Source organism: Geotrypetes seraphini, chromosome 3, assembly GCF_902459505.1.
Source record: "Geotrypetes seraphini chromosome 3, aGeoSer1.1, whole genome shotgun sequence".
Classification (NCBI taxonomy): Eukaryota; Metazoa; Chordata; class Amphibia; order Gymnophiona; family Dermophiidae; genus Geotrypetes; species Geotrypetes seraphini.
Window position 1 is genome coordinate 21,423,698 of NC_047086.1, and position 18,012 is coordinate 21,441,709.

Consider the following 18,012-nt stretch of genomic DNA (forward strand, 5'->3'; position numbering starts at 1 on the left):
CTATGTGTTCTTTCTATTTCTATGGGAAATTTCGTTTGCAAAGGAAGTAGCTTGGGAAGTAATTTTTCAATGAAGGTGACAGGATTTCCTATTTCTGCTCCTTCCGGCAAGCCAATCAGACGGATGTTACTTCTTCGTTCACGATTCGAAAAATCTTCCAGGTCTTTAATAAGTATTTCAATTTTTTTCCTGTCTGCTTGGCTATAACAGATTTCCTCTTCAACTGTCAGCATTCTTTCTTCTAAGTTGTTAGATTTCAATTCAAGCACATCCATCTTATTTATATTTGAAACCTCTTCTGTTAAATCGGTAACTTTTTTAGTAATAATAGAAAGCATTTCTTTAATTTCTTTTAACTCTTTCATAACTTCTGTGTCTGTCAGTTTTAAACTGCTCTCCTGCTCCGGTTTTGCCCTTTTGCTACTTCCTGATACAGCGAAGTCGTTTTTATTCTGTTTACCAGTTGCCATCCTTTTTTCTTCTTTATTATTCATAGGACCAGTGAAATTTTAATATATCTTCCGTTTTCATTCAATTTATTTAATCTTTCAAGGTCTTTTTGACGGAGCTCTTCAATTACACGACTTTCTTCATGCGTGTCCAAGCCACGCCCCCCACTTGATTCTTTTTTTACTTTTTTATGAGGCTTATATAATTTTATATTGTAACTAGTTAGATTAACCCGTTAGATTAACGGGTGCTAGATGACCGCCTCTCCTGCTTTTGAACCTGGGCAGAGGCAGAGCCGGGACGGGAGGGAGTGACGGTGGGAGAGCAATTTCAAAGCCTCGGCAACGGCGGCTCCTTGACCAATCCGCGCTTACAACGGCCCCACACTCGCGGTCTGGCTGGCTCCCCCACCAAAGCCCTTCACAGCGGCAGCCCTTCCTGCATCCGTCCCCGTGTCCCAAGCCTCTCCGAAGGCCAGCTCCCACGAAAATGGTACCCCTCTGTCCAAAGCCGCGGCGGCAGCCTCCCTCAAAACACATTTCAAATCTGACATATTGTAATCACAAAACAGAAAATAAAATTATTTTTCTTACCTTTTGTTGTCTGGTCATTATTCATACCATGTAGGGGTCCCAGGCTATGGTTGGCTTTTGATAACTCGCTTGCCAGGGCCCCTTCTTTCTTCTTCCCTCCCTCCATCCCTGCAGCTGAAGACAGGCACCTCCCCCCAGTGGTCTGAGACAGGAGGGAGCAGTTAGGAGAGGGTCTGAGGACAAAGAGGGGCTCAACAGCGCACAGCCACCTTTCCTTCCCTCCCTCCATCAGGTGCAGTGAATCCACCAATGTTAAAAGGAGCCGCGTCGAAATCGGAGGCCTGCCACTGCCGTAGCACGTTCCCCTCTACCTTGGTCCCGCCCCTTCTCTGACATAAGGGACCGCGGCAGAGGGAACGTGTTACGGTGGCGGCAGGGCTCCAATTTCAAAGCAGCTCCTTTTAACGGAGCTGAACTGTACCTGATGGAGGAAGGGAAGGAACGGTGGGGCAAATTTCGGCAACGGCAGAAATTGTTTGGCGAGCCAAGCACCGTAAAACTTTTTTTCTTTAGGCAGCCCCGGGGGGGGGGGGGTGAGTCGTCGACGTGCAGGCCGCTGTGAACAGGAGCGGCGGCAGGACCATGAGGCGGGAGTGAGCAGTTCTGCTTCCCCTATCTGGGGAAACCGGGGAAATCGCCGTGCCGAACTCAGCTGCGCGTCGGGAGTGAGTTGTTCGACTTCCCCTATCTGGGGAAACCGCCGTGCCGAACTCAGCTGCGCGTGGGGCCGTAGTAAGCGCGGGGCATGCTGCACTCTTGGTGGCCACGGACATACGGATCATGGAAGCACGCCGATAAGACTGCGCATGCGCCGCCTACAGTTTTATTATATAGATGATATTATATGCTAACACTTAAAAGTCAGGGGCCATGGTTCATCTTATGAAGTTGCAAGGTGGAGGGATATACAGGGAAAACCTGAGGAAGCGTTGCCAGGAATTAAGAGTTAAATAACTGATAAGCCCCACAGCAAATTATCTGTTTGTATCCTAAGAGGGCTGCCATTAGTCATTTGAAATATTGTTCAGCTGACCCCAGAATAGATACTGATGATGCCATTCATACCTTAATTCTTAACATAAAGTGAGGTTATGGAATTTGTGCAACGTTTGAGGTTCTCTTCTGCAATAAAGTGGTTATTAGTCTATAATAGTTCTTGTTGCCAATGAAGGCATGCACAGAGCACAAAACCAGGATAAAAGGACTTGCATATAGCATAGAAACACAGATAAAAGACTGTAAGGCCCATCTCTTCTGCACACTTTTATTCCTGATTTTAATACCATAGACCCCAACAAATCTGTCTTTCCCTTTGCAGCTTAGATTGAAAATTCATTGACCAACAGCAGGGGTAGGCAATTCCGGTCCTTGAGAGCCGAATCCAGGTCAGGTTTTCAGGATATCCACAATAAATATGCATGAGATAGATTTACATCTCAAGGAGGCGGTGCATGCAAATCCATCTCATACATATTCATTGTGGATATCCTGAAAACCTGACCTGACTCCGGCTCTTGAGGATCGGAATTGCCTATCCCAGGCTTACAGTGAGCATACCCAGTCAGTTGGATTTTCAGGATATCCACAACAAATATTCATGAGGGAGAACTGCATATGCATTGCATCCTCGGTATACAATCTCTCTCATGCACTTCGTTTATGGAAGTTCTGAAAACAGAACTGGCTAGGTAACCCCTGAGGACCAAATTAAAAAGTATTGCATTAGTGCAAGGAAAGGGGTGAAAATGTGTGTTTCACCCTCCAGCATATCTCTAAATAGTGTGTTTGTGTATGAAGGTTTCAAAGCCTGTGCCCTTGGGAAGAACAAGTAAAGGCAAAAACATACCAGAGGCAGACGTCAACCAGCACAACTGCACTGCTGGTCCCAACATGAATAACCAACAGCCAGAGCTGAACAGGAAGCATTCTTTAGCCAAAGACAAGGTGAGGACAGAATAAAATTGTTTTACATTCAGCCAATGGAAATAGACCCCTGATGAAGGCAAATACGTTTGCCGAAACATGGACCGTGTAAGGTCCCCCTGCTCGTTAATTGGAGTCTATTACACTGCTACAACATCTGTTCAAGATCTGCTACATTTGGATTTATATCTCACCATTATCAATTATATTGGGACTACCTTTGGCTATAATGAGTTGCATATGGATATAATATTTGGAACTCATGTTTATATTTTAGAGTCTATGCTTATTTTCTACTTTAATTTGTATAGCTTCTCTTATTGTATTCATATGTTTGTATTATTGTATGCATTAGTTTTATGTTTTTACGTATTATTTTTATGATAAAAAACCTGGGACTTTCTGGTTCAGTGATTCCACTGTTCCATTTTTTTTGAATACCGGGCCTTGTTTGTTGCCATATTGAGGAGGAGCCAGGCCCATAACTACTACATTTATGGTGGAAGCTATGGGCCTTCCAAAACTCTACTATACTGCCATATAGGTGCCATCTACAACCATAAGAGCTATTGGGATGATAGATAGGTGGGTATAGTAGGTTTTGGGGGCATTTTGGAAGGCTCAGTATAAATTATAGGGGGTTATGGTGAGATGTATATATGGCACCCTTTCAGTGGAGATCACAGCAATGCTCTCTGAGATGCCCCCAGGCTCTGTTGGCATGTCTAAGTAAATAAAGTTAATATACTTTCAATGTGTTTTCCACTATATATATAGAAATTGCATTGAAAAATAGTATATTCTATATCATCTCTCCCAATAGCTCTATCTTCTAACTATAGGTGGATAAATAGCCTCAGAATTAGGGTGACTGTTTTATTATGTATATAAATAGCAGCGCATTTCACCAGTTTCAATCATAGGCTATGCCACCTCCCCCTCATTTTATATCTATATGTTTATTTATCTTTTATTTATATATAACTTTTTTTATTATTTTTTATTATTATTCTTCTATTTTCTTTTATTATTATTATTATTATTCTTCTATTTTCTTCTATTTTCTACCTTAAAATTCTCAATAAATACTTTTTTTTTAAAAAAAATTAGTTGATCTATTTAAGGAGGGCTGATTTCATAGTAATTTTAGGTTCACATTTTTTATAGATAAATTTTCTTCTTCAACATACTCAAATCTCATTCATTTGAAACAGTTGAAGATTTTATAGTCCTATTTCATAATCTTCACAGTGTTAGAGGATATAATATACTAGTGTTTAAGCCCGTTACATTAACGGGTGCTAGAATATATGACTGTCTGTCTTTCTTTATTTATGTCTCTCTCCCTGCTCCTGTCTCTTTCTTCCTTTCTTTCTGTCTCTCTTCCTCCTGCTATTTTTCTCTCTCTCTCCCTGGCACCCTTTGTCTGTCTCTCTGGTCCCCTGTCTGTCTTTATTTCTGTCTGTCTCTCTCCCTGGCCTCCTTTGTCTGTCTGTATTTCTTTCTGTCTCTCCTCCCCCCCCCACACTTTCCTTTGCAGAAGCAGCAGCAGTATTTACCTTCCCCTCCAATTCTCTTCTCTTACCGTGAGCTGTCCTGCTCCGTTCGGCCCCTCCCCCTCCCGCGGGCTGACCTGCTGCGGCCGAAGGTTTTTGTTTCAAGTTTTAAAAGTGCCGGCGGCGGCTCCTCTCACACTGCTGATCCTCCTGTAAAGAGCAGCCTGCGATAGTGGCCGGCTTTAGCGAACCTCGCAGGCCGCTCTCCAGCCTTGGTAGCACGTTCCCTCTGACGCACGGGATCGCGTAAGAGGAAACGTGCTACCGAATTGGAGAGCGGCCTGTGAGGTTCGCTAAAGCCGGCCACCATCGCTGGCTGCTCTTTACAGGAGGATCAGCAGCAGTGGCGAGTGAGGGCCGAGGTGTGTTCCCTGCCGAGGACGCGGGCAGGGAGAGAGCTTGCCTGGCTTCCAGGGTGAGTGAGGGCGGGAGGAGGGGAGTGGCCAGAATGTTCCCTGCTGCTGGGTTGGCTGCCACGGATCATACACCACAGCGGCAGGGAACACGAAATCCTAAGTGCGCATGTGTGCTTAGGGTTTTATTATATAGGATAACTCTACAAAGAAGAGCCACCGTCATATTCAAGTTTTCATCCTGTTCAAATTTTCCCATGACTTCAAAAACATTATATCCTCTTCAAATTCTACTTAGCTTAGTAGCTCATCCGTTTTTCTCCTTTCTCACTCTAGCCAAGCCGCTTCAATATAACTCCAACGCGGCCAGTGTTTCGCGGTTTAGTCCTTAACCGCTGCCTCAGGGATTAACTAGGGCATAAATAGAAACATCCTTATTACTCCTTCCTGTAGCGATTACAGAAAATGGCAGCGGTGTCTTTTTTATCTCGTTGTCTTTTTTACCTCGTTAAACAGAGTTGACGTCAGACCAATCAAAACACAGGAAATGGAACTTTGGTCTGACATCACTTTGTTTAACGAGGTAAAAAAGACGCCGCCGCCATTTTCTGTAATTGCTACGGGAAGGACTACAGGTCAGGAGACAGATAAGGTATGTTATTTGTTATACCACGGGTGTCTATTGAAATATACCAAGAGAAGAAGTAATAAGGATGTTTTTATTTATGCCCTAGTTAATCGCTCTGAATAAATCCCTGAGGCAGCAGTTAAGGACTAAACAGCAAAACGCTGGCTGCGAGGGAGTTATATTGAAGCGGCTTGGCTAGAATGAGAAAGGAGAAAAACAGATGAGCTACTAAGCTAAGTAGAATTTGAAGAGGATATAATGTTTTTGAAGTCATGGGAAAACTTGAACAGGATGAAAACTTGAATATAACAGTGGTAGTTCTTTGTAGAGTTATATATTATATCCTCTAACACTGTGAAAATTACGAAATAGGACTATAAAATCTTCATCATCAACTGTTTCAAATGAATGAGATTGAGTATGTTGAAGAAGAAAATTTATCTTTAAAGTATGTGAATCTCAACTCGATAAAATTACTTTGAAATCAACCCTCCTTAGATAGATCAACTAAGTTTTTTTAAAAAAGTATTTATTCAGGATTTTAAGGTAGAAAATAGAAGAAAATGAAAACATGATTTTAAAAAGTTATATATAAAATAAAAGATAATAAAATATTCACCCTAACTCTGATGCTATTTATCCACTTATAGTTAGAAGATAGAGCTATTGGGAGAGATAGGGGGTGGATGATATAGAATATACTATTTTTCAATGCAATTTATATATATATAGTGGCATGTCTATGTAGCCAGTCAATTACAATTCTACCTTCCCCTCCCCACACACACATCTAAATGGTGCTGATTTGAACATTTCTAACTTGAAAATGGGGTATAAAGTTAGAAGTCCTGTTGGCCAAGAGGTCCAAGTAGACGATTTAAAAATATATTTATTGTACAATCCCACTCTATTCCTGAACTCTCGGGTAGTCAATCCCATCTTGTGAGTTCTCTTGTAGGAAGCTTCATTTACATAGTTTTGCTCCACCTCTTTTACCTCTAAACTGCCCTCCAACTTCCTTTTGTCTTCCTACAAGCGAGATAGCAGAAACTAGTCTTTTCTGCTCATGTTATTTTTCTTTAACTTCAGCATTTTTTTCACTACTTTGCATGATTTATTTTTTGTGCTGCAGAGGATCCCCTTGGCGGACAGCTTTGGCTGTGGGATATCTGAGGTGCAGAGTCTGTTTCCAGGGGGTTTGGCTGCTTGGCAGTTCACCCACCTGGACAGCCTGCATTCACAGTTTGTGAGCTCAGGGACTGTTCCCTTGGGAGCATGGTGGTAGCTGTCCATCTATGCAAGATGGGCTTGCAGGTTCATCCATACCTTGGCAATTGGCTGATCAGAGCTCTGTCGTTCCCAGAAGGTAAACAAGTGGCTCATGTGGTCTGGGTCCTGCAAAGTCTTGATTAAATAGTGAATTTCTGAAAGAGCCAGCTGGTTCCCTCTCAATCCCTGGAATACCTGGGAGTCTTCTTAAACACAACAGAAGGCCATGTCTCTCTTCCAGAAGCAAGCAGACAGATTTGCACACAGATAATGAGTTTGTTGGCCAAACCAGTACTTCCATGTGCTAGACTCCATGGCAGTCACGATAGTCATGGTCCTGTGGTCAAAAGCGTCCTCTCCAAAGTGAGCTGCTATCACAGTGGTCACCTCAGTCAGACTCCCTGCAGATGCCTCTGCTGTGGGCTCTGGAAGCCCAGGCTAGTATGGGCTGGTGGCTCTGCCCACAGGAGTTATCAAGGGTCATGCCCCTCAGAATAGATTTGTGGGTAATTATGAAAATGGATATCAGCGTATTCGGCTGTGGGGCTCACTGCAATAAGCACCAGATCAATACCATACCATTTCTTATACCCCGAAAATGTCAACTAGGAATCCAGGGATGTTGGTCGGCCTCCCAAATGAAGCAATCAACAGATCTGAACTTCAAGCCATTCGATTGGCTTTGCAGAGGCTGGAGAAGAGTCTGGAGGGACAAGCAGTTCAAGTCTTCTTAGACAATACAACTGCTGTGGTGTATATCAATCACCAGGGAGGCACCAAGAGTGCCCAGTTGAGTTGGAGGCTCGTTTACTGTTCAAGAGGGCAGAATTTCATCTTCAGGCTCTTTCAGCAGCACATGTAGCGGAGTGGAAAATGTCGAGGTCAATTTTCTCAGCAGACATACACTTTATCCAGGAGAATAGAGCCCTGCTGCAACCTTCTAATCCATTGTTCGTTGCAGGGGTCAGTCAACATCCAATCTGATGGCAACAGCAAAAAACAAGAAGGCGGACTGCTTCTTCAGTCGCAGATCTGAGCCTGAAAGCACATATCTGGACACTCTGGTCTAGTCGTGACCAAAGAACGAACTCTTGTATGTGTTTCCTCCGTGGCCCATAATAGAGTAGACACTCTACAGTAGTGGTCTCAAACTCAAACCCTTTGCAGGGCCACATTTTGGATTTTTAGGTACTTGGAGGGCCTCAGAAAAAATAGTTAATGTCTTATTAAAGAAATGACAATTTTGCATGAAGTAAAACTCTTTATAGTTTAAAAATCTTTCCTTTTGGCTAAGTCTTAATAATAATATTGTCATTTATAGCTAAATGATCAAGAAACTTTATTTTACTTTTGTGATTATGATATATATACCGAGGGCCTCAAAATAGTACCTGGCGGGCCGCGAGTTTGAGACCACTGCTCTACAGGATTGCAAGCAATCTGGGAAAAGTCATTCTCATGGTTCCAGATTATCAATGCAGATCTAGTGCTGGACCTTCTTTCTCATGGGCCAGTGGTCATATATACAGTAGAAGATCTGGATCACTTTGCTCTTATGGTATGGCTCTTGCGTTAGTGATCAAAGAATACTCAGAGTGATTGTTACTCTTCTCAGAGCCAAAAAGCATACAATAGTTTCTGCTTATGCAAAAACATGAGCAGCATTTCAACACTGGTGCATTAAAAAGAAGGCAGAGCCTTTCACTGTTCTGATCTCAGTGGTGTCAGCTTTCCTCCAGGCTGGTCTTGACAAGGGTCTTACAATGGTGGGACGCATCTCATCCGTATATAGCCAGATTCCTAAAAGGTGCACTGTGGCTCAGTTCCCCAGTAAAACACCCGTTTCCATCTTGGAACTTTAATGTGGTCTTGCAAGACCTCAGTCAGGCTCCATATGAGCCACTAAAGGAAGAAGCACCCTTGATGGATCTAATGCTCAAGACTTTTTTTCTCGTGGCCATTACCTCAGCGAGAAGAGTCTTGGAGCTGCAAGCTCTTTCCTGCAGAGCCCTTCGTCAAGATCATGGAAGCTAGAATTTCTATGCACATAATTCCATCCTTTTTGCTGAAGGTTATTTCAGCTTTCCATGTCAATCAAGAGGTCAGATTGTCGGCGTTCCTGTCCACAGGATCTAAGAAAAAGGACTGGATTTTGAAAAAGTTTGTGAGGAGAATGCTTCTACAATATCTTGAGGTTACCAGTAAGTTCAGGCTGTCTGACCATCTTTTTGTGTTGACTTGTCTGACTCAGTGTGTGGCTTCCCTGGGCTATTATTGACACTAAAATTGCTGCCGCGACAGCCATCTTGGATTTCTCGATTTGAAATTAAAAGCTTCTATCTGCCTCCTCAGGTCAGGATACTTTAGATTCATGACCTATTAGTGGCAGATGGTAGTCTGCAGAAGAGCTTACAATCTAATTTGGACAGACAGGACATCTCAAGGTTGAGGAGATTCAGGTAGAAGGAATAATACAATGGCTTTAGGTATCTGATAGTGAGTGGGAGGTTAAGAGTTGAAAGCAGCTTCAAAAAAGTGGGCTTTTAGCTTGGATTTGAAAATACTGCTAGAGACGGAGCATGACGTATTGATTCAGGCAGCCTGTTCCAGACATACAGTGCAGCAAGAAAGAAGGGACGGAGTCTGGAGTTGGCAGTGGAGGAGAAGGGTAAGAAGGACTTATGTGATGAACGGCATTCACAGGGGGGGGGGGAGGGAAGCATAGGGGGAGATAAGTGAGGAAAGATATTGAAGGGGCTACAGAGTAAATGCACTTGTAAGTCAGTAAGAGGAGTTGAATTGTATTTGGAAATGGATGGGGAGCTAATGAAGTGACTTGAGGGGATAATGTGAGCATAGCGGCTCTCATGAATCATGCAGCATAATTTTGAAGGGGTGAGAGATGGATGCACAGGAGACTTGAGAGAAGTATGTTACAGTAGTCTAAGCGTGAGGATCATCCATATTCCATGTGCCATGCAGCAAATGAGGGGGTGGGAGTCGCTACTGTGGGAATCACTACTTTAGCCCCCTCTGTCCCCTCAGGAGGTTCTGGGACCCAGTCCACCCGATGAAAGAGTCTGAAGTCAAAACTTGAGCCGGGGATGTGGGGGCAATACAGGTGCATCCTCAGCAAAGCACAACTGCAATTCGGTAGTGAAATCACAAAAAAAGTGCAAAACAGGAGCCACAGGGGCAGGGATTCCCCCCTGAATTTATTAATATCAGGCCTATCTGATTAACAAGGGCCCCATGAAACCATCTGGTATTGTGGCCCTGCTAGCACAGGGGGTTCCCCCTCAGAGTCTCAAGAGCGCATGTCCCTTGCAGAAGGCCATGTACAGGTTGGGGACAGTCCACGTGCAGATAACTCGGATGATTAAGATTCTATTTTTGTGCCTTTACTCTCTCTGGTAGGAACTTCTACAGTGAGTGATGATGATGATCCAGATCTTGGTGAGGATCCCACTGTGTGCTGACTGTTTAGATTCAAACAATTTTTATTGATGTAAACATCAGCAAATACAGCAAATACAACATCAAAGCACATCAATAATGCATCAACTATTATAATATAATATACATAATAAAAGACAAATTCCAATTTCAATAAACCCCCACTATATCTATATGTGTTTGAACCTTTACCATCCCTCTTCACTCCCACCCCTCCCCACCCTATAGTACTCTCTACCCAATGATACTCTCTTCATTTAACTAAATAAAAGCCCAATTAAGAGATCCAACTTAAAATCGCACTATGGCCCTTAGGATGTAAGTCTTGCAAATAAGAACCCCAGATTTGTATAAATAACATCTTTCGCTTTCTTATAATTCCAGCATCTCTAGCTTCCCAAATGGACAGCTGATGTAATTGGTTTCGCCAATGCCAAAATCTAGGAGGATCGGGGATCGTCCAATATTGTAATATACATTTTCTAGCCAAGAGACTCATTTTCCTACACAACGCCCTATTTCCTTTAGGTAAATGTCCAACAGCCTCTGGCAAATCCAAAATAAAGAAAGGAGAACAGCGCAATGATCTTCCAATTATTTTTGACATATAATTTATTATTCGCTTCCAAAAGTGCTGAATTATGGGGCAAAACCAAAATGCATGACCTAATGCTGACTGTTTAAACTGTCAGTGCTGATGGGGAAGATCTCTGAATTCTTCCAGGAGTTAAAGCTAGAGGCTCCTCAGGCATCAGCTATGCAGTGCTCTCTTATGAATAGCACTAAGCTGCAGTCTTCCAGTTTTCCATCGCATTCAGACATCATGAAAACGCTTACGGAACACTGGGAGATGCTGGAAGGACCACTGCATATGGCCAAGGCTATGTCCAAGCTCTGTCCAATGGATGCTACATTTAATTAACTCTTTGTTCCCCCAAAGGTGGATTCTCTGGTGGTGCAGGTTACCAAGCTCACCTTTCTTCCCGGTGAAGGTAGTGTGGTGTTAAAGGATGCCCAAGACCACAGGATAGATTTTGTGCTCAAAATGATTTTTGACTCCTTGGCCTCTGGTTTGAAAGCGGCTGCGGCGGCATCATTTGTTGCCTGTGCCTGTCACTCCAAGTTGCGCCACAATCCAAATACTATTGTGGACAAGGATCTTCCATTTTTGATTACTAGAGTGGATTACATGGCTGATGCCTTATATGATACCCACAAAAAATAGGGGAAAAAGCTTGGTATACCAAGTAGCTCAATCCTAAATGTGAAACATTATGTCAAGAAACAGATAGGACTGGTAATATTGTCAAAATGCTTAAATCAGCTGTATGAATCAGTGCTCAGAAGGTGTTGTTCTCAGACCAGACTATGGGGCAAAGCCCGGATGTTTGCACGTCTGAATCTTAAGCTCTTAATCATTGCACTGGCATACTTGTTATTGAAAGAACAGCTTTTAACTTATGCTGAAAAACTGCACATATGATATATGAGTATATATAACTTGTTTGACCATACTTATCTTTAGATATAGATGACTCTGGGCTCTGACTCGGTGCGTTTCGCGGCTGCTGCCTCGGAGAAGCCCGTAGCTCATGTGGCTTTCCACGTTCGAAAGGTCTGTGGAAAGATAAAAAGCAGTTTTCCTGAATGCTATAAGATAAAGTAATAAAATAAACTACAAGAACTGACTCTTGGGAATTCAAAATGGTACCTGTCCCTTAAACTCACTCACAAAGGCCAGCAGCCCCCCCCCCCCCCCCGGTACCTTTTTTTTACATCTGTTGATCCAGCACTGTATCGGCAGGAGCTTTCTGCGCTCTTGCCCCTCCCTTTCTGGACAGCTGCCTTCATGACTTGCGGCAGAGCGGTGAACAAGGCAGGCGCAAACTTTTCATGCTCCTGCCTGGTCCCGTGCCATTCCCTGAATGGCTGCCACAGGATCAGGCAGGAGCATGAAAAGCTCGCACCTGCCTTGTGCGCTGCTCTGCCGCAAGAGATGGAGGCAGCCGTCCAGCGAGGGAGGTGCAGGAGCACAGAAAGCTCCTGCTTATACAGCGCTGGACTAACAGATTTAATAAAAGGTACTGGGGGAGGGGTATATTCGCTCCATAAGATGCACCTACATTTCCACCCACTTTTGGGAGGGGGAAGTGCATCTTATGGAGCGAAAAATACATTAATTCGGTGGTGTCAATTTTTATTTTTGTGAAATAATTGAAATCTTATTTATGTATATTTATGAATGTGCTGATGTACTTTGCCTTGTATAACGCAAACTATAAATAAAACAAACCAAAACCTTTGCTTCTATAGTGAAGAGATGGGGACGTCCAATGTTCAACCAAATGGCTTTGGCTTCCAATAAGAAGGCAGCTCAGTTCTTCAGCTGAAAGCGCGAACCAGAAAGCAAAGGTCTGGATGCCATGGGTTTGCCGTGACCAACGGCAGGTCTTCTCTATGCCTTCCCTCTGTGGCCCATGATAGGCCATGTTCTGCGCAGAATCATGGCACACCAATGATAGTTGATTCTATTGGTGCCAGATTGACCAAGATGTCCATGGTATGCAAACCTGGTATGTCTACAGCAAGTTCAGGGTCTAAAGCTTCCTGTCATTCCCTACTCCTCATGCAGGGCCCAGTGGCTCTGCAGGATCCAGAATGCTTTGGTCTTATGGCATGGTTCTTGAGCATGCAGCACTAGTGCGCAGGGGCTACTCAGATGGTGTAGTTGCTACCATTATACATAGTAAAAAGAAGTCAACTGTTGCAGTATATGTGAAGGTCTGGAAATGTTTCCAATCATGCTGGTGTGCTCGGAGGAGCGAAGACCTAAGCTCTGCATTGGTCCCTGTGGCACTTGCTTTTCTCCAGGGGGGCCTGGAAAGGAGTCTAGTAGTAAGCTGTCTGAGAGTTCAGATAGCTGGGTTTTCTTGCTTCGGCCCCAAGCTCCATGGGGGCTCTCTTGCAGCTCATCTGAATATGATTAGATTTTTAAAGGGAGATTTACGTATCCACCCTCAGCTGCGGCAAAAATTTCCGACTTGGAATCTTAACCTGGTCCTCAGGGCACTTGTGACTCCACCCTATGAGCCACTGAACCAAGCATCTTTGATGGATCTCACCATCAAGACGTTTTTTTTGGTGGCCATTACCACCATCCAGAGAGTGTCTGAGCTTCAGGCTTTGTCCTGTAAAGATCCTTTTCTTAGAATTATGGATTCAGGTGTGACTTTAAGTACTGTCCACTCTTTCTTGCTGGAAGTGGTTTCTAGCTTCCACATCAATCAAGAAGTGCGCTTGCTGGCCCACACACCCTTGGGTTCAAACAAACAAGACAGAATGTTAAAATCTCTGGATATGTGCAGGCTTATCCTGAGGTATTTGGAGGTCTCAAATGACTTTTGATTGTCAGATCATCTGTTTGTCCTGGTTGGTGCGGCCCAAAAGAGTCAGCCAACATTGAAGGCATCGATTTTCAGATGGATTCAAATGGCCATTTCTTCCACATATATCGGAGCTAGGAAACAATCTCCTATCTCGGTGAAGGCCAACTCCATGTGCAGCGTTACTTCTTCATGGGTGAAGTCTTCAGCGGTTTCCCCAGAAGAGATTTGTAGAGCCACCACTTGGTCTTCTATGCATACATTCATGAAGTTTTACAGAATAGATATGGCCAAACGAGATTCCGCATTTGGATCTTCAATTCTTATAGCAGGTTCATCGGTTGCACCCTAAGTTTGAAAGACTGCTCTGTTACCTTCTGAAGTTTCAGGAATAGAGTAGGGTTGTACAGGAAGGAAAGATTAGGTTCTTACCTAGTTAATTTTCTTTCTTGTAAACCCACACTCTATTCCTGAAGCCCACCCTGGGAGATGTTGATTCACCTTCTGTCTGCTTCAATAAGTACTGATAAGTTGGATTTCTTGTTTCTTTGTCCAGACTCAACATGCATATAATCTGCAAATACTGTGCTGTTCAATCCTGGGGGTCTATATACAACAAGCCCCCACACTGTTAGTGCAGGCTGAGTTCTAATTGTTCACTTGTTTATTCTGTTCCCAAATATTTGATTGATTCTTGTGCTGTTTACTGATATGAGCAGATTAGCAGCCCACAGGTAAGAAAGGAGAAACATAGAAACATAGAATATGACGGCAGAAAAGGGCCGACAGCCCAACAAGTCTACCCAATCATGATCCCTTCCACCATAGAGAAACTATCCTCTATCATATCTCTGTAGCGATCCCACATGTTTGTCCCATCGTTTCTTGAAGTCAAGCGTGCTACTAACCTTGATTGCCTGACGTGGAAGGCCATTCCATCTATCAATCACCCTCTCGGTAAAGAAGTATTTCCTGGTGTCCCCATTAAATCTTCCTCTAAGTTTTAGCGGATGTCCTCTTGTCACCTCGTGGGACCCGTAAGAGTAAAGATTTCCTCCTCCTCCTCGATGCGACCCGTTATGTACTTGAAAGTTTCTATCATGTCCCCCCTTTCTCTGCACTCCTCGAGCGAGTATAAGCGCAGACTGCTCAGACGATCTTCATATGAAAGATCTTTAAGTCCTGAGACCATCCTTGTGGTCATTCTCTGAACTGACTCAATTCTCTTCACATCCTTTTGGTAATGTGGCCTCCAAAACTGTACGCAGTACTCCAGGTGCGGTCTCACCATGGATCTATATAATTGCATTATAACGTTGGGCTTTCAGCTGATAAAGCTTCTTCTGATGCAGCCAAGCATTTGTCTAGCCTTTGCTGAGGCTTTCTCCACCTGATTTGCAGCCTTCATGTCTTCACGGATGATTACTCCCAAGTCCCTTTCTACTTCAGTTTTTGTTAAGTTTTCTCCATTTAGGGTGTATGTAGTGCAAGGATTCCCGCTGCCAAGATGCATCACCGTACATTTTTTGGCATTAAAGTTTAGTTGCCAAGTACTGGACCATTGTTCTAGCAAAAGTAGGTCTTGTTCCATAGTGTTTTGCACTGTTAGGTTCTGTTGCCCTGCCCACAATGTTGCACAGTTTAGCATCATTGGCAAATAACACAATTTTGCCTCGAAGTCCTTGAGTCAGATCCCTTACAAAGATATTAAACAGCATTGGGCCCAAGACCGAGCCCTGCGGCACTCCACTGGTCACTTTTGACGTTGTTGAGAGAGTACCGTTTACCATCACCCTTTGAAGTCTGCCACTAAGCCAGTCTTCTACCCATGCAGTCAGCGTTCCTCCTAGTCCCATCGCGTTCATCTTGTTCAGTAACCTGCGGTGTGGAACACTATCAAAAGCTTTACTAAAGTCTAAGTACACGATGTCAAGGGCCTCCCCCCGTTCAGCTTTTTTGTTAAAGCTTATTAGGTTGGATTGACAAGACCTTCCCTTCGTAAAACCATGTTGGTGGGGGTCCCTTAATTTTTCCTCGTCCAGAAACATGTCTAATCTGTTTTTGATCATTGTCTCCATTAGTTTGCACACTATTGAAGTGAGGCTTACCTGTCTGTAATTCTCAGCCTCTGACCTGCATCCCTGTTTGTGAAGAGGAATAACATTGGCGATTTTCCAGTACAGGAGGAGCAAAAGTATGCAAATTAAGGTTCCTACAAGAGTTCTCGTGAGAAGGGATTGACTTTGTGAAGGTTCGGGAATAGAGTGTGGGTTTTCAAGAAAGATTAACGAAGTTAGAACCAAATCTTCCCTTAGCAAGGTAAGAACCTAATCTCTTTATATTTTCTCTGTCCCTAGTGCATTCCCCTGGTTCTTAGCCTACTGCACTAATCATTTGGCTACTCTGCAATGCTATTTTAAGAGATTGGTGTTGTACTTGTATGCACTTCATGTCTACATTCTGCCTGATCCTTTCTGCTTAATAGCTCCATCATGAGAGCAAAAAGTGGTTGTGATAGTGGGCAGCCCTTCCTAGTCCCTCTCCTCAAGAAAAACAACTCTTAAGTAATCTCATGCTTCTTAATCCTTATATATATATTGCCTTAATCCAGGTACAATATTACGTTCCAAACCCAAACTTCTGTAGTAGCTTGAACACGAAGGCCCAGTGCATGCAGTGGAACGCCTTTTCAGCATTGATTGCTATCAACATGACCAGGTCCAAGCTATTGGCTATCGTGGTAAAACCTGGGCTGGCTTAGTACAAGGGCCCCTTAAAGCCTTAGAAGCTGTTGATATTATGAGCTGCTTGGCATAGAAGCATCATAGCTGTTGTACTTTAGGTCCTTGTTCACTGAGATTGCTGATCATGCTAAATGCTTTTGAATATTGATCTTGTTATATTTAACCTTGTTATATATGACTTCTCCCAGAGCAATTTGTACCGTTTCTTTCTGTAGGGATATCTGAATAACTTTGTCACTGCATAACTGTTTTCATTGATGGTTTGACATGTTGATCTCATTTTACAGAATCAATTGAACCAGGAGAGGAGCCTAGTGAGAACACCCTCTGGTGGTGATGAAGAAAGAAGCCCTGTGATAATGCAAGAGGATAGTGACACACAAAAAGTGGATGGTGATTCTGCAACTTTGTATCCAGTAAACCAGAAAGGAATTCGAGAGTCCACAATGATGGGCAGCCAATCTGATGGCAGTGAACGAGGAGAAGGTAGTCACTCGGAGAGCAATGTGGATGCAGACAGTGAGGCCTCAGACTGCGAGAGCACCTCTAAACAGACTATTTCAAGGAATGCAGTACCCATGTTCATGCCCTGTGCTGGTAACATCAATGAGCTGCCTGTCAATGGCAGAGTGAAAGACTGTAGTAGCGAGATGCTCGCCGACACAGTTTCCAAGCTCTGCATCCGTTCAGCTTCTCACGAAAGTACTGGGTTCTGTGCTGGGAATTTATCATCAGGACTTGCAGGCAGACCCATCTTGTCTCAAAGCCCTCAGACGGCTTTCCAGACACTTTCCCAAGCCTATGTCACCAGCTCCAAAGAATGTTCCATTCAGTCCTGTCTCTACCACTTCACGTCCGTGGAGCTCCTGATAGGTAACAACAAACTGTTGTGCGAGACCTGCACAGAGAGGAGGCAGAAGTATCAAAAAAAGACTGACCCCATCGGTACATACTGCTCTACTTTTTTGTTTTGATCTAGAATTACAATGTACACTTCCCCCTCCCCATTCGCGGTTCCTGCACTCATGGTTTCATATAATCGCAAATTTTTTCTGGGGAGGGGGAAAAATTTTAAAAAACAGTCTTTTTTCCTCCCTGCCGTCTTCCCGGCCTTACCTGGTGGTCTAGAGGGTTTTCGGGGCAGGAGAGATCTTCCTACGCTCCTGCCCCGTGCAGATCGCCATGAGGAAATGGCTGCTGGGAGTTCCCGTAATCTCTCAAGACTACGTCGGGAACTCCCTATAGCCATTTCCTGATGGCGATCTGCACGGGGCAGGAGCGTAGGAAGATCGCTCCTGCCCCGAAAACCCTCTAGACCACCAGGTAAGGCCGGGAAGGCGGCAGGGAGGTGGGGGTGGGTCAGAGCCGGATAATCGCGGCTTTTCGGCATTCGCGGTCCAGCTCTGCCCGTATCCCCCGCGAATGACTAGGGAGAAGTGTACCCTAAATTAGGTGCAACAAATGGCATATGGGTACAATGAATCCCTGCCATTAAGTACTTAATTTAAGTGGATGCCTAGGACAGTGGAATCCTATGGCTTGCCAAAGGACACAGCAGATAATTGGTGGTTGAAGGAGAACTTGATATAAGGTCCCTATGTGATTCTGTCAAATTGCTCTACCACTCAGCCTGTCTCTTAGATATACAGTTAGTGAG

At 43.9% G+C, this 18,012-nt stretch overlaps 1 protein-coding gene across 17 annotated transcripts in view; it reads left to right on the forward strand.

Moving 5' to 3' along the window:
• Positions 1-18,012, forward strand: part of USP45 (ubiquitin specific peptidase 45) — a 314,718-nt gene that overhangs the window by 219,071 nt on the left and 77,635 nt on the right. For 12 of the 17 annotated variants that reach the window (XR_004538799.1, XM_033938032.1, XM_033938029.1 and 9 more), the window contains 2 exons: positions 2,841-2,987; positions 16,643-17,300. Coding sequence is in view for 12 of the 17 variants with exons in the window: in XM_033938032.1 (XP_033793923.1) it covers positions 2,841-2,987; positions 16,643-17,300 (805 nt within the window). In the remaining 5 variants the exon portion in view is untranslated. Of the gene's footprint in view, positions 1-2,840; positions 2,988-16,642; positions 17,301-18,012 lie in introns of those variants that run through there. The other 5 variants (XR_004538801.1, XR_004538800.1, XR_004538803.1 and 2 more) reach the window with 3 other exon arrangements.